This window comes from Clarias gariepinus, chromosome 14 (genome assembly GCF_024256425.1).
Source record: "Clarias gariepinus isolate MV-2021 ecotype Netherlands chromosome 14, CGAR_prim_01v2, whole genome shotgun sequence".
NCBI classification, from domain to species: domain Eukaryota; kingdom Metazoa; phylum Chordata; class Actinopteri; order Siluriformes; family Clariidae; genus Clarias; species Clarias gariepinus.
Genome location: NC_071113.1, coordinates 16,896,123 through 16,911,556, shown reverse-complemented (window position 1 = coordinate 16,911,556; position 15,434 = coordinate 16,896,123). Strand labels below are relative to the sequence as shown.

The following is a 15,434-nucleotide window of genomic DNA, read 5'->3' as shown; positions in this document are numbered from 1 at the left end:
TCATTGTTATTGCACCCCGCGCCTTTTCACGGGGTGTTTTAAACATAAAGGCAAGCAAGTAACACAAGCTGTGTTTTTTTTTCCTGCTCTCGAACATATCCACCTTCGTATACACGGAAGACATGAGTGCCGCACCTCTCCGGCTGCGGCCGACAGAATGAGGAAGTGAGTATAGCCGTGGGTGACAGTTAGCGCTTGGTGTGAGATAACTGTTATTGCAAAGGAAAATATTTTTAGAGGTGCTTGCTGATTTATTTAATTCTTATCTCAGCATTTAGATTGTCATTGGTGTTCGGATATGTATCGTTTTTGAATGATCCCAAGGGAGCAGTGTTTGCTAGCCGACTCGCTATATTTTTAGTTACTGAGGAATAAAAATAAATGAGTTTCTAGATTAGATTTGCATTTCCGTAAAGTATATACGCTCAAGTTCAATATAACGCTCTGCACATCCCAAATCTTGCGTTGAAATAGTGTGTTGAATCTGCAGTGTGTGTAGTAGCCAGACTCGGTTAGTGGCTGTACCTCGCAAGCAACTGCAATGCAATGAATAAGCCAACTGTTGCAGATTGCTTAACATCTGAACTTGAATTTTCACCCATTATAGAGTCATCAATGGACTTGTCTTTTCATCAATGTTTCTCCTTCATGCTTCTTCTTAGATGTGTGACATGCTTTCACCTTGAGAGTACAGCACCAGACTGGCCCGGGGGTGAGGATGCCACACGAGAGGATCGGCACTGACTCTAACACACAGACCGCTCCTGTAACCCTTGACGCAACTGATCGCTGGATGTTTCGCAGAAGACAGAGAACATTATTTCATATTTTACCGTCCTCACGATCAAATCATTATTTTAGAGAAAGACAACATAACTAACAATTTGCCAATCTGAAAAAGTCATATCTGTGCAAAATGAATATTATATCTGCCATTATCGTATTTGAAAACCTCCATGAAGTCAGGAGGCTCTGTCACTGGGGTCCGATCATTGCACTTACAGTCATAGCTGTGTGCTCATCTATGGCCATATTAGACTCCATTATTTGGTACTGGCCCTTAGACACTACAAGTGGCAGCATTAACTTCATTATGCTCATCAACTGGACTGTCCTTATTCTTTACAACTATTTCAATGCCATGTTTGTCGGACCTGGGTATATTCCTTTAGAGTGGAAACCGGTAAATACGAAGCTCTATTCACCTCATTTGAAAGCCATAACTTTTGTTTCTGTCTCTAATCTTATTAACCTTGTATAATCTAACTGCATGTTGGTTTGTGGTGTCTTCTCTCTAACAGGAAAATCAGAAAGATACTATGTACTTACAGTTCTGTAGAGTGTGTGAAGGTTATAAAGCCCCAAGATCTCACCACTGCAGAAAGTGTAACAGGTAACATTTTCATGTGTTTTGAACTACCAACTATACTCACAGCATTGGAAATGAATTTAGAAGTGTTTAGTACTTGCCTTGAGAACCGAGTTACAGAACCTCGGATTGCGAGTAACACGGTTTGCAAGTGTTCTGCAAGACGAGCAAAGATTTTTAATAAATGTTGACTTGAAAATCAAGCAAGTCTTGATTTACGAGTACAGAGTATCATGTATCACGCATGGGCTTCTTGTTTTGACGCAGATCGTCACGTGATCTCAACTGAGCCAATGGTTTTTCTCAGAAAAATGTTTTTTTTTTTTTGGAATTGTGGGTAATCGTCTCCCTCGCGCGTGTACTTGGTCTTAGACTCTCACTGGTATAATTAACATCCGAGAACGTGTGTACTGTTTACTATAACACTGTGACCACGTGTGTTCGTGTAAAACATTTTATTTTGTGTTTGTAAGTGTGTTTGTACAGTTTCTTATAATGCATGTGTATGCGCACGTGTAAAGCAAAAGAAAGTCTCATTAGAGAGGTTGAAGATCCATTTCTCCCTCTCTGTCGTTATGTGTGTGCATGCACGTAATTTGACACTGTGCCCCCCCCACCCCTTCTCGGCTTCAGACACACACACACACACTGCTCTGTTGCGATTCTTTTCAAAGGTAAAGTGCAGGTTAATTTGTTTGTTTGTTTTACTTTACAGCAGTGATTCCGTTAGTATGCGCTCACGCTAGTGTCATTAGCGATGTTCCTTGCTAATTTTTTCCGACAAAACAGTCTTTTTGTTAATGTGTGTGTGTGTATGTGAGGCCTCTGAGTGGCGCAGTGGTAAAGTGTTTGCCCTATCATCCGGAGGTCGCTGGTTCGAGAGAGAGCTGATTGGCCGATCTCTCTCAGAGGGGAGGGATACGAGGTACTTTGTGCTCCACGTTAATTACGTGTGTGACCTCGCGCACACGGAAGGAGCGGCTAGCACTTTCTTCTGAGTGTGTTACGTGCCCCCAACGGTGTGTAAGCAAGCAGTTTGAAAAGATGTGATCGGCTGGTGTCATGCGGTTTGGAACGCGATAGTCTTCGGCCCTCCCGGCTGAATGGTAGTAGAGAGCCCTCTAGTGACAGGGAGGAATTGGACACGACTAAATTAGGTAGGAAATCAGGAAAAAAATCCCCAAAAAATGTGTGTTTGTGTGAAATTCAAATAAGAGGGCAGAAAGGTTTACTTTGTAAGATAAGAAGGGGGAGGCTAATTCCTCCCCTTACTTCACACACACACATACACACAGCGCCTGCCGCATAAACGGAAACACTTGTCTGTCGGGATTTATTTTTACTTTTTTCTAAAGGCAAAGTGCAGGTTAATTCGTTTTATTTTTTTACTTTATATTTTGTATTAATTATTTTTATGTATAAATTTTTTGGGGCTGTGTACCAAATAATTTGAGTTTCCATTATTTCTTATGGAATTATTATTTTTTTATTTACAAGTGTTTTGGAATATGAGCTCTTTTCCAGAACGAATTATGCTTGTAATCCAAGGTTCCACTGTACTTTTATAGTGTAGTTAGATCATTTTTATGTTTGGCTGAATCTTCTCCTTTTTCAGGTGTGTGATGAAGATGGATCACCATTGTCCCTGGATCAACAACTGCTGCGGGCATCTAAATCACGCCTACTTTACTACCTTCCTCCTCCTCGCCCCTCTGGGTTGCATCCATGCTGCTTTCATTTTTATTATGACAATGTACTCTCAGTTATATGACCGGGTCAGTATGTCCATGATTTCAGTTGTTTATTTATTAGGCTCTGGCTCATAAATTAATAATTTATGAATAATAACCCTTAAAAGGGGCACATACAGTAGGAGATACTGAATTGTAAATTTGACTATTTGCTAAAGAATTACTTGTGAATATCTTTTTAACTCCTGCTCCAGATTTCTTTTGGTTGGAGCTCAGTCAGGATAGACATGAGTGCTCCCAGACGTGTCCACCATCCTATAATGCCATTCAGCTTATCAGTGTTTGCAGTCAATCTCTTCGCTCTAGGATTGGCATTGGGCACAACCATTGCTGTTGGCATGCTGTTTTTTATTCAGGTACAGCATATTTATTAATCTACGTTAGTCTCTTCGTCTGTGCAGGGTTTTCACAAGGAAAATTAGCTCTCGATGTCATGTTCCCATTATAGTATGTTTGTTAATCTGTTCATCTGCTAAATAACCAGAAAATTCCCTTAAACGACATGGGCGATACTAGCACAGTCAGCCAAAACATCTACTTCAATTGCCTATTAATTCTCTATACCGTAGCTAGAGAATCATTATAGTATGCATTTATAAGAGCTTAATAATAAATTATGTTTTACTTTCAGATGAAAGTGATTCTGCGAAACAAAACTTCAATTGAAGTATGGATCGAGGAGAAGGTGAGTATATTATCTTTTTTTTATTGCCAAGTGTAACGTGTGACTTCAGTTTATCCGTCTAGTTGCATTCTTTTACACACACCTACATAATCAAAGCTGTTTCATCTTATATAATCATGTAATATCTGTTTCTGGCACCAGAAGAAGAACTTCTTGTTGCTAGTTTTAGACTCTGAGTAGCTTGCACTTCTATAATGTGCTCTGGATATACACTACTAGTCAGAAGTTTGGACACACCTTCTAACTAAATGATTTTTCCTGAAAGAATGCTGAAGGCATCTAAAATATGCAAGAGACTGTAACTCTAAATGAAGTTGTCCTCTGCAGCAGAGGTAAGTTTTGGTCTTGCTTTCCTGGAAAGGTCTTCATGAGAGCCAGTTTCATCTCGGTGCTTGATAAATTCACATGACAATCCTGTATGTGCCAGAACTGTTCCAGAACAACTGACCTTCATGCCTTAAAATAACAGCTAATTATCGTTGCAGTTGTTGTTAATTACCTAACGCAACAAAAGAGAATGTAGAAAATAAGTAAAAACTTGTGTCCAAACTTTTGACCAGTACTGTAAGTGTCTGTCTTTTTGTACAAGCTTTACAATACAAGCGTTTTGAAAATGGCACTAATTCCTAAATGGGTAATGCCACACTTTTGTCATACCCATTCATTTAAAACTGAAAGTCTTGACTTCACACACATCTTGAGTGTCTTTCAATGTGATAATGTACAGAGGCCAAATGGCAATAAATATATATATATATATATATATATATATATATAAATTAAAATATTTGTGCACCTCACTGTACAATCATCTGACTTACATCCTCAAATGCTCCCTTCAGGCTAAAGACAGAATCCAATACTACCAAACAGAAGAGGAGTTTATCTTCCCGTATGACCTGGGAAGTCGCTGGGAGAACTTTAAACAGGTGTTCACGTGGTCTGGTACTCCAGAGGGAGATGGTACTGAATGGCCCGTAAATGACAAATGCCACCAGCACACACTAACTGTACGTTCTTACTCTAAGTTGTAAAAACATCACACAATATATTCTTTACAGATTATATAAGACTGGTGAATTATTATTATTTATTTATTTATTTATTTTTTAAGATTGAGCAGCTGAAGCAGAAAGCTGACAAGCGTGTAAGAAGCGTGAGTAATAGTCATAATGTCTACTTGACACAAGATGGCAGTATTGACATAAACTAAATCTAAAACCAAGTTCTTCGTTCTGTAGGTGCAGTACAGAGTTGTAGAGGATTATAATGGAGCATGGTGTCCACTAGGGAAGGGGATAAATACGTTCTTTAGATCACCTTGCACTGAAGAACCCAGGATCAAACTCACAAAAGGGGAAACCATCTTTGCCACAAGAGGAACCAAGTAAGTTATTGACCGCTTAACGCAAACACTCGACCAATCAAAGTATTCAACTTAGGAATGAATAAATGAGAATTTATGTTTTGATATTCAGATGGTGGATGTACGGGGACAAAGTCCTGGATGAGGAGCAAACCAAAGGTAGCAATGTGAAATCACCATATTTTTTGCATTTCATATACTCCTCATATACCATTCTAAAAAATGTGTTCGTCTCTCTCTATGCCTGTTTAGCTGGACTCCGTGTTAGAGGGTGGTTTCCACGTCGCTGTGTGGAAAAGTGCCACTATGACTCTGCAACTAATACTCCAGCATGCGAACAAAAGAAAGACAAATAAGACACCTGGGTGTGTTTTACTGTTTGACTTGCACTCTGAGCGAAAAGAAAATCATTCCTCAAGACTTCTGTGGATGGTTGATGTTATGGTGGTATCTTTCCAAATGGGTTTTACATAGCATGGGAAACCATACACTGGAAAGTTCTAAACATATCCTTTTATGGTCACCTTAAAACACTGAAAACTGAAAATTCATATTTTTAGACGGAAGTCTGATTCCAGTAACTTGTTCAGTCCTGTGCTGGACTTCTGTTCCTGGATAATCCAGACATGAACAACTATAACTGTCCAAACCAGCAAATTCTGCTTCTTCATATAAATTTGTGTACATTTGTAACATTTCCAAAGAGAATAAAAATTACATAAGGCACAGAGGGAATTATTCCTAAGGTAATAAACCGGGGGCTTGTAAGCATTCCTTCTTGGGAGTTAAGCAAACTGGTACTTGAATATAATGTTCTCTCTCTCTCTCTCTCTCTCTCTCTCTTCTCTCTCTTCTCTCTCTCTCTGATGTCCAAGCCGTTTATGCAATGCCTTTGCCAGCTGTATCAAGTTCTTAGTCATGCAAATACTCTGTATTCTTTGTACAGAAAACAATTTTGATTTTATTTTTGATTATTTTTGTAAGAATGATGTGAACCTTACAATAGAGAAGTAAATGTTTCTGCTCTGTATACGGTATTCTTGTCTTATTCATATATACAAAACAAACACAGAAATAATTTATTCAAAATTTCACTTTTCAGTGCATTTCGCATTTTCAATATTTTTATGAGTACATAAAAAACTGCATTTTCCTGTTCATCTTTGTTAAAACTATGGTAACACAACAATTAAAATTTAATTTTAGAATTTCAAAAGTTAGATAAACATAGAACAAATTTATTAAGAAATTCCTGTGTCTTTAAATATATTTTAAAATATGGCAAAAATTTGTATTTGTGTTATAAATGCATTTCCTTATATCTAATAACAAAATCCTGTTACAACTGAGCTCAGATGAACTACTTTTTAGTTCCATTATAGGGTTCAGGAACTGCTTTGAAATTATGTTCCAGGGAAATCTCACAAACATTACAGTTACAGTGTATGGAGATTATGTAGACAATGGAGTTTTCACATTAACATGTACTGTACGTTCGAGCAAAAACAAGGCTTAATGGACACAGACAAGCAAATTTAGCTTTGATATAAAACCAATACTGTATCTCTATACCTTGTGCTCTAAGCTTGATGGTTTACATTCCTTTGGAGTTGTTTTTTAAGTCACAGGAATGTAATCTATATAGCCTTTGTTGATGCATCACTGCAGTTTAGCATAAAGATTTTCAATCTCCTGTTTGAAGAACTTGCAAAGGTCAGCTCTTTTAGCTTTAAGTGTTGGCGTAAGAAGACCATTCTCTATAGTGAACTGCTCAGGGTGGAGATGCAGGTCTTTTACCTTAGTGATAAATAAAAAAAAATCAGCAATATTAGCAAAATTATGAAAAATGCATAGCAACAATGTTAAAAAATTAAAAATATAGTTTAATGACTCTACTCATCTCTTTCATATTTTAAAATACCACTCACTTGTTCAAAAGATTTGAGACCTGCTTCACGGCCCATCTTTACAAGGTCAGAGAGGATGGCCTTCTTAATTTGCTATAAAAGAATAAAACATGGGCTGATGATTTTTGTATGATGATAGTAAAACTGCAGCCAACAGATGCTATTGTTATAATTAATGTATTGTTTGTCCATAGCTTTAATTTAACAAAATAATTTTGTGGTACGTATATGAAGTGAGAGGCTAGTTATATGTACAAGTGCCATTTCTACACAGCCCAAAACATAATGCATTTACTATACTGCAAAGCAAGCATTTCTCAATAATGTGAGTTTGACTTACTTAATTCTCAGCAACTGGAATGTTATTTTGTGAATAAACAGCTATGTAAGCTAGCGGGCACTGTGTTAGTAACAGTTAAGTTTCTTTACCTACAGCGTAGCTGCCTGTATGAAAGTGTCTATGTTGGCAATCAAATTTAATTCCAGTGTCATTACCTTATAATAATTATAAAATGAATTTTGTTATTCATTATTATTTCTGTAATAGAAATTTGAGTCTTTCTATCACTTGAAAAGATAGCAAACTGCCCCAATATACAGTATTAACCAATAAACACAGCCTTTTATATGTAGTGAACTAATCCACTGAATGTATTGGACTTTGTGTTTTCTAAAACACTGGCCTCTTAAAAAGGTTGAAAGTGCAGCTGTTGAGATAACAGCTTAAGGTCGAAGAGTAAATTGTTGTAGCTACATTTGAATCAGACTTCTTTCATAAACCTGTCAGAAAGGGCGGTTCAGTAGTGCAGCTACAATAAACTGCTATTTGTCATTGAAGTCTAGTGATTCTGTGAAGTCTAGTGATCGAAAGAAATGAGGGCTGCCTCCAGGCTTTTGCACAGTAGTTTATGACATTATACCGACCTGGTTTTTACACAATTCTTCCATTGAACCCTTTACTCCAAGCTTCTCAGCCAAACTAGGCAGTATCTCAGCATCTGGTACCACAATACCCACTAAGCAGGACTGAAAATAGAAGAAAAAATGAATTAAGTTAAACTAATTAAATGTTCACGGAATATTATTAAAATAACAGATTTTTGATATGTGGGATTAAAGAGGTACTGGTTACCTGCAAACTGTCCCCATGAACAAATACTTGAGCAACTGAAGGACATCGAATGTAAACATTCTCAATCTTTTCAGGAGCAATGTACTCTCCTTGTGCCAGTTTGAAAATGTTTTTCTTTCTGTCAATGATCTTCAAAACTCCATTCTAGTAAATTATCAGTAAAGAATACAGTATCATATATTAATTTAACCATTTTCTCGGAGAAATGAATAATTCAGTGTCATGAAAGGAATCCCACCGGAAGCCATTTGCCAATGTCTCCAGTATGTAGCCATCCATCTTGGTCGAGGGCCTCAGCTGTCCTCTCTGGATCACCCAAGTATCCACAGAACACGTTCTTTCCTTTTATACAAACCTAAGAAACAAATAATTGTAGATACAGTGTAAAGACCAACAATTATAAATCATGTTCATTTATAATTATGCTTGTTGAGAAGAAGATTTTACCTCTCCTTCATTATTAGATGCTAAATAATTCATTTCCTCAACATCAACTAGCTTGACCACATTACATGGAACAGGTACTCCAACATGCCCTAAACACAAACGCATACTGAATGGTAAAGATAATACATTTTAGTCAATTTAAGTATATCAAGCATGCATATTTTGCTGTTTAATAAATTCGAATAGAATTTTTTTTTTCATGTACACAACCATACACAGTATGAGATGCAGTGAAATGGTTATTGAAGTAAGATGATTTGATTATGGAAACATACCAGCAGTCCAGTCTCCAGGCAGGGAGATGGTGCAGCCAGCTGTGCACTCAGTTTGGCCATATGCCTCAAATATCTGGAAATCAGGTCAAAGACACAGGTCAGCTCTGGGTCATTGAGATAAGTATGCATACACAGATGTCCTATGTTACCCCTAATCTCAATGAAAGAGTCACTGCTACTAACCTAAGGCACTGTAGACCTTCATAAATAATTATTCACCTTAACTTCAACATAAGAGCAATAGGCATGTATAAACCTACTGTATATTCTCAACACTCCATATTATTTTCTGCTATTAGTTTCAGAGTTAATACTTGTTTTGTAGTACTTAATAAGTAGAAAGTTACAAATAAAAATGAAGTAAGTAAGTATATAGTTTTAACTTAGTGACAGGTTTGTAAAATCCTTTGTGTGACAGCCATGAGGAAATAATGAGACCGTGGAAGATTTTTCACCTGGCAACCGAGGCATGCTCTAAGGAAGCTGAGCACACTAGGTGAAATGGGAGCAGCACCTGTCACCATCACCCGCACAGATCCCCCAAGAGATTCCTGGGGCCAAAGACACATACAAGCAGTCAAGATCAAGATTGGTGGCTGGTTTCATTACCATCTCAATGCATTCTTCTCAGGTGTTTTTCTCTGACAGAAATAGTGCTGTCAGAGAAATACTGTGGGCAGTTGTAGGTTTGTGTCTGATAAGGATACCTGCACTTTGTGGAAGATAAACCTGTCCCATATGCTGTTGTTTCTGATGATGCCCTTCTTCACCTCTGCGTGTTTTCTTTGAACAGCAAAGTTCAGGAGCCATTTCTTGAATGGAGTCTGGGCCCCACTTTGAATCTGAAAGAATGTTGGGAAGGTCGGCTTAACAAAGAAATGTCTGTGTAGTACAAAAGCGCATTTCAGGGTCTTTTACTAGACAAGATCTCATATCCATATCATCAGGAATAACATAAAGCACATTTCATACAGAGACCTTGTCAGAGAAAGGGTGGACAAAATAATCGTACAATACCTTGTCATATACACGATTTAGAAGGCGTGGAACGACTGGGAAAACTGTGGGCTTTAGGGTTTTCATGTCATCAGGAAGCAGTTTGATGTCTCCTTGGAAGAAGCCTACCCTTCCACCCGCACCATAGATCACTGTCTAGCAGATATACACAAACACAACACTAAGTTTAGCATAAGCTCACCGTAGGTACTATAGGGCAAACATGGGTTCTACAAATAGAATTTTTATAACAATGTCATCATACATTATATATATAAAATGCTACCAAAGAAACACCTACTTGCACCACTCTTTCAAACATGTGAGCCAGCGGCAGGAACGAGATCAACACATCAGCGGGAAGTGGTGTGAAGGCACTCTAATGTAAATATGAATCGATTATTATTATTAAAATAAAAAACATCATCCATTGGCCGAATAGTACTGATACAACACATGCAAATCCCATGCACTGTGCATCCCACAGTGATATCCATTACCTCAAAGCTTTTAACAAAGCTAGCAGAATCTGCCACTACATTTTCATGGGATAACATGGCTCCTTTTGGATCACCTGAAAAAAAAAAGAATGAGCACCAACTGTATTGCAGCTGTACAATATGTATAATGTTTTACAGCTAATTAAACCCACATACAGAAATGTTGCAACACCAGCACTTTAAAGTGAAAACAATGGCATTTATATAATTATGATATTTATCAATGATATCATCACAACAAAGACCCACCAGTAGTCCCACTGGTAAAGCACACAATACTCAAGTCTTCAGGCTTTGGTGGCTGGAAACAGAAAATGAACAGACAATATTTTTCTGAAATATTTGTCTGTTTAATATTTGTTTTGTTTTTTAATTGCTTACAAAATCATAATTATCAACTAAATAACTTACAATTGGCTTTCGAAGATGATCTTTTCCCAGAGCCTAAAGTGCAAAAATATATTTAAAGGTAATTTGTGAACAATTGTCATAAACATATGAGACAGTGGCACCATATTAATGAATGTGCTTTTGGAGATTACCTCAACATCCTTCAGACTTAAGATTTCCACTGTACACTTGGATGCTCGTTCTGTCACAGCAGCATCAAATGGGTCCATAACAATGATAGTTTTGAGGACAGGCGTAAGACCTTTTTCACAGTTAGCGAGAAGTATTTCCATTTTGTCCTGCTTGTCACAAAGTACAATAGATATATTGGCTGTAAAGGACAAAAAGTACAGTAGATGGCAGTTAGGATCTCCATCTAATTTCCAGCGTAAATTGAAAAATCTATAATTATATATACAGAGGGGCCCACAAATTGATATACACTTCAACAGTTGTTACCTGTGCCTTAGTAATATATATATTTTTTTTAATATAAAGCAGCTATACTTATGGAAAAACATTCAGGGAGTGGGATGTGGAAAATTGAATCTTTAATCTTAAATAATTCCAGGATCATGGTTTCAGTAAGACTCAAGGGAACCCAGTTAGGTGTTACCTGTGCCAGTGAACACCTCTAATGAAGCTAAGAGGTAAGCAGGCATAATTACCTCTGTTAATGATGAAGACAAGTGCCTCAGGTCCAAGCGTGTCGTACAGAGGAACTGCCACCATTGAATATGTGTAGCAGGCCAGCTCAGAGATAATCCACTAAATAAAAGAAACAGATATTGGTTTAAAAATGTATTTGATTAAATTCAATTGATAATAATTAATGAATTGCCAAAGAACCTTACACACTCCAGCATTTATCTATTGTATCTCTGGTATAAGGGCAATTAACACAGTCATTCTAACGCATTTCCCATAAAATCTATTACCTCATACCTCACATATAATAATGGCCTAAGAACAATTATTAATTTCTTTTATGTTACCAAGAGTCATTAGAATAACAAAGGTCTTATGACATAAGAGGAAAGATATTGTCTTACTAAATAATTCTAAACTGACTATTAATAGTGAGTATTGAGTAAAATTGTTTTTCCATTTTCTCCTATATTAATATACAGAACAGGAGAGTGTGTTTAAATACCAAACTTTATAATAACATAGATAAAGTTAAAATAGCATAGAAAAAAAGATAACTAATAAGACTGATGACTGATAAGAGATCAGTGAGCAATATACAAAAAATACTGTACATAGACAAAGATTTAAATTCTAAACTAAAATATTTTGAAAAAAAAACTTTATGAAATGATGTTTATTAACCAGTTAAAAAGAATATCAGTTATATCATTCGCAGTTAGAATATCACCTCTGGTCGATTTTGAGCAAAGATGCCAATAAATGATTTTGTCGAGGGCTCCAGTCCTCTGTGGAGAAGTCCAGATCCCAAGTACTCAGCCCTATCTGAAACCTGCAGAAACCAAAGAGTACTGCCGAAATGCAAATGTTCTCACATTATGCTCCCTTAATATTTGAGAAACTTTAGCTTAAATACTGTATATTGCCTAATAGAGTACCTGTTTGTATTTTAGCCATTGGTACGGCTTCCCAGGCTTTCTGTACCCCAAACAAGGTCCATTTCCTGCAAATATATTATAAATAAGAATGAGTAGCGGTAAGACAGTCTCCAGATTGTGGAGAGTGTCCAGCATTTATGAAAGAACTAAACTTTTACTTCTGCTAGTTACTAGGAAATGCATTTGGATGCATCTTACCTGAGGCATGTATTCCCCTTTGAAAGACCTCATAAAGAGTCTTAGCATCCTCATGTAAATAGGATATTAGGTTGTCATCTTTTAGAATTGCATTCTTCCTGGCTCCACCCTGCAAATCATTATTGAGTGGTTGAAGTGTTTACAAACTCTATTACAATCTCCAGTATCATTCATTATTGCCATGTGAAAATCTCTCGCCCGTATAAATAAATGTATGCATAATGTTTGACCATTCTGTATATTGCAGGTAGCAGGCTCTTACCGCAATGCCCACAGTTTGTCTATTCAGATCGACAGGGGGTTGCAGGGGCTTGGGCCTGGTGTTGAGATAAGTCAGAGCGACTGTACCAAGCCCAAACAAGAACACCAGTGCTGAGGTGGGCAGTGGAGAGAATAGAAACTCAAATAAGAACTGCATGCTGTCAGACCTGTTTGCGGAAGAAGAAAAAAATCACATTAAAACTCACATAAGCTACTGGATAATATATAATGACTGAATATTGCACAGGTTGATACAATACATTTTGATTTTAAGGGATTAAACAATAAAGCTGCGACACGGTGGTGTAGTGGTTAGCACAGTCTCTGTGCAACTCCTGTCTCTGTTGACCTGAGTTTGCATGTTCTCCCTGTGCTTGGTGGGTTTTATCCAGGTACTCCGCTTTCCTCCCACAGTCCCAAAACCTGCAGATTAGGCTCACTGGCGTTCCCAAATTGCCCGTAGTGTGTGAGTGAGTGTGTGTGTGTGTGTGTGTGTGTGTGTGTGTGCCCTGTGGATAGATTGGCACCCTGTCCAGGGTGTATCCTGCCTCGTGCCCTAAGTCTCCTGGGACAGGCTCCAGGTCCCTGCGACCCTGAATACAGGATAAAGCGGTATAGAAGATGAGTGAGAGAGTGAGTGAGTGAGTAAACAATAAAGCCTAATAGATGAAACATAATTGACTTATAATCCCCAAAAAAGTTCACAATGAGCTTATCCACAATGTAGGAAGGGATTATCAAATTACGAACTTTAAAAAAAAATAAAAGAACCTTAAACTGGATTCTGGGAGACATAATGGGAAGGTAAAACTGGAGTGTTATGATCCTCCTTCCTGGTGCTAGCTAAGCAGCCTGGCTGCTTCATTCTGACCTAATTGAAGGCGAGCCAGTTCTGGACCCCATTATTAGGCTAAACGCCCTTAACTACCCAACTACGTTCTAGTTATTTTACTATTTCAGTACCAATAAGGAACACAAAGGTAAACACAATAAAATGCTCAAAACAATGCACTAAAATTACTACATCTAATGCAATATCATATAGCATTTTAATGCACACTTAGCCTAAATAAACCTATGCCCAAGTTAAAAAGGTCCTAAAGAAATTCTCTGTGCTCTAATCCATTCTAATCTACTTCATCTAAGAACTCGTGAATGGTGAGCCAGAATACCGGGTACTGTGAAAAGCTTTAAATTATAACGCATGATTATTCAAGAAGCAGGATGAAGAAGCACTGACTTGAACAACTTGAGTTTTAGAAGATTTGAGATTTCTGGATTTCATAAATTTTTGTCATGCCCAATATTTCTTCATTGTTTATGAATGGACAAAATAAAAAAAAATGAAAAAAATTAAGGTAATGGCCAAAGTACAATATATTATAATAACTGATTATGCAAGTTTACCCCATGCAAGGTTATTAATAATATATGAAAAAATGCACACATTGTGTTCACCTCACTGATAAGGTTAAATCAGAGAGCTAACAAATTTACTTGAATATGGACATTAAGCTATAATAATAATAATAATAATAATAATAATAATAATAATATTAAGGATTATTATTATTATATTATAATATAATATATTAATATAACATTTATATGTAATATAATATTTAAAATAGTATCTATCTATCTATCTATCTATCTATCTATCTATCTATCTATCTATCTACTAGATACATACTATTAAATATAATCTCTGTCTTAAGAAAATAAATTAGAATGATGTATTTTATGAATATCTTGTATTTTCAGGTCTATGCTACATTTAGTACCTGTGTCTCCTGCAGGAGTCTGCGATGTTGTTCAGGTATTGATGCTAGAAACTAGATCCAACAGAAAAACCTTCCTCAGTAAGCAGCAAGAAATACAGGAAGACTGAAGCAAGCATGTGCACACGTCCAATAAAAGATCTAAAAGCACACAAGTGACCTTTGAACCATGGCTGCTATCTATCTCCTGATTAAAAAATATAGACATTATCATAGATGTTTAGTGTTTCAGTAAAGCAATAAACATTCAACATACCTCTTTAAATTGAGATGCTCTTTAATTTCTCCCAGTACAATTAAAAGAAACTTATTTACATCTGCATTAACATCCACTCAAATCTAATCATGCAAAAGACGTGTGATGCACCATACAGGTGTCTCACATCCCTGTGTGTAAGATGATTCAGCAGACAATTTACAGCTATACTGAAAAAGTAGTCAGCAGAGTTAGAAAGAGCTGCTAACAAGAAAGCAGCACCTGAGCCATCCCGGCACTCATCAAACATCATTATCACGTTTCAGCTACAGTCAGGTGTGGCATGACCTTTATCACACTTTCCCACTTTCTCTCTCTCTCAGCATCATTATCTTACCTCTTCATCCCCAGCAGCTCAGCATGAACTTTGACGTGAAGGTAATGAAGACGAAAGGAGCAGATAGTGCAAGTACCTTTGAACGATTTGTAATCTATGACTGATAAAATTCAGATAAAAATTAAAAGGAGTGTTAATTGTCATGGACTATATTTCTGATATTGCCACAGGATGTAGTGTTGTTCTCTGCTGTTTAT

General features: G+C 36.9%; 2 protein-coding genes across 7 annotated transcripts; one reads left to right on the top strand and one right to left on the bottom strand.

Annotated features, from left to right (window-relative positions):
* The first annotated feature begins 23 nt into the window (after positions 1 to 23).
* On the top strand, positions 24 to 6,201 carry zdhhc6 (zinc finger DHHC-type palmitoyltransferase 6). 3 transcript variants are annotated; one of them, XM_053512241.1, is made up of 11 exons: positions 24 to 165; positions 663 to 1,183; positions 1,302 to 1,393; positions 2,985 to 3,144; positions 3,315 to 3,476; positions 3,752 to 3,805; positions 4,648 to 4,815; positions 4,920 to 4,961; positions 5,047 to 5,192; positions 5,284 to 5,330; positions 5,424 to 6,201. In XM_053512241.1, exons 2-11 carry the CDS (start codon positions 917 to 919, stop codon positions 5,525 to 5,527), a joined length of 1,242 nt encoding a protein of 413 aa, XP_053368216.1. In that variant the 5' UTR covers positions 24 to 165; positions 663 to 916; the 3' UTR covers positions 5,528 to 6,201. The 3 variants fall into 3 exon arrangements, with proteins under 3 accessions (XP_053368216.1, XP_053368217.1, XP_053368218.1); XM_053512242.1 differs by having other exon boundaries at positions 165 to 239; XM_053512243.1 differs by lacking the exon at positions 24 to 165 and adding an exon at positions 269 to 511.
* A 97-nt stretch (positions 6,202 to 6,298) lies between these two features.
* acsl5 (acyl-CoA synthetase long chain family member 5) lies at positions 6,299 to 15,029 on the bottom strand. Of its 4 annotated transcripts, none has more exons than XM_053512238.1 (22): positions 14,901 to 15,029; positions 14,648 to 14,785; positions 12,865 to 13,030; positions 12,603 to 12,711; positions 12,405 to 12,469; positions 12,197 to 12,298; positions 11,487 to 11,586; positions 10,971 to 11,149; positions 10,840 to 10,872; positions 10,678 to 10,729; positions 10,429 to 10,502; positions 10,230 to 10,307; positions 9,950 to 10,084; positions 9,640 to 9,774; positions 9,388 to 9,483; positions 8,933 to 9,005; positions 8,658 to 8,746; positions 8,449 to 8,565; positions 8,211 to 8,354; positions 8,003 to 8,104; positions 7,100 to 7,171; positions 6,299 to 6,968 (listed from the first exon to the last, which is right to left on the bottom strand). In XM_053512238.1, the coding sequence occupies exons 3-22, from the start codon at positions 13,018 to 13,020 to the stop codon at positions 6,831 to 6,833; spliced, it is 2,049 nt and encodes a 682-aa protein (XP_053368213.1). In that variant the 5' UTR covers positions 13,021 to 13,030; positions 14,648 to 14,785; positions 14,901 to 15,029; the 3' UTR covers positions 6,299 to 6,830. The 4 variants fall into 4 exon arrangements, with proteins under 4 accessions (XP_053368213.1, XP_053368214.1, XP_053368215.1 ...); XM_053512239.1 differs by having other exon boundaries at positions 14,648 to 14,698; XM_053512240.1 differs by lacking the exons at positions 14,648 to 14,785; positions 14,901 to 15,029 and adding an exon at positions 13,213 to 13,343.
* Positions 15,030 to 15,434: the final 405 nt, after the last annotated feature.

Coding starts and splice junctions, on each gene's coding strand:
- zdhhc6 (XM_053512241.1), top strand. CDS start 917: ATGAATATTATATCTGCCATTATCGTATTTGAAAACCTCCATGAAGTC. Junction 3,145..3,314: donor ACTCTCAGTTATATGACCGG/GTCAGTATGTCC, acceptor CTCCTGCTCCAG/ATTTCTTTTGGTTGGAGCTC. Junction 3,806..4,647: donor AAGTATGGATCGAGGAGAAG/GTGAGTATATTA, acceptor TGCTCCCTTCAG/GCTAAAGACAGAATCCAATA.
- acsl5 (XM_053512237.1), bottom strand. Junction 12,470..12,602: donor AAGGGGAATACATGCCTCAG/GTAAGATGCATC, acceptor ATATATTTGCAG/GAAATGGACCTTGTTTGGGG. Junction 10,873..10,970: donor TAAGTCTGAAGGATGTTGAG/GTAATCTCCAAA, acceptor TTTGCACTTTAG/GCTCTGGGAAAAGATCATCT.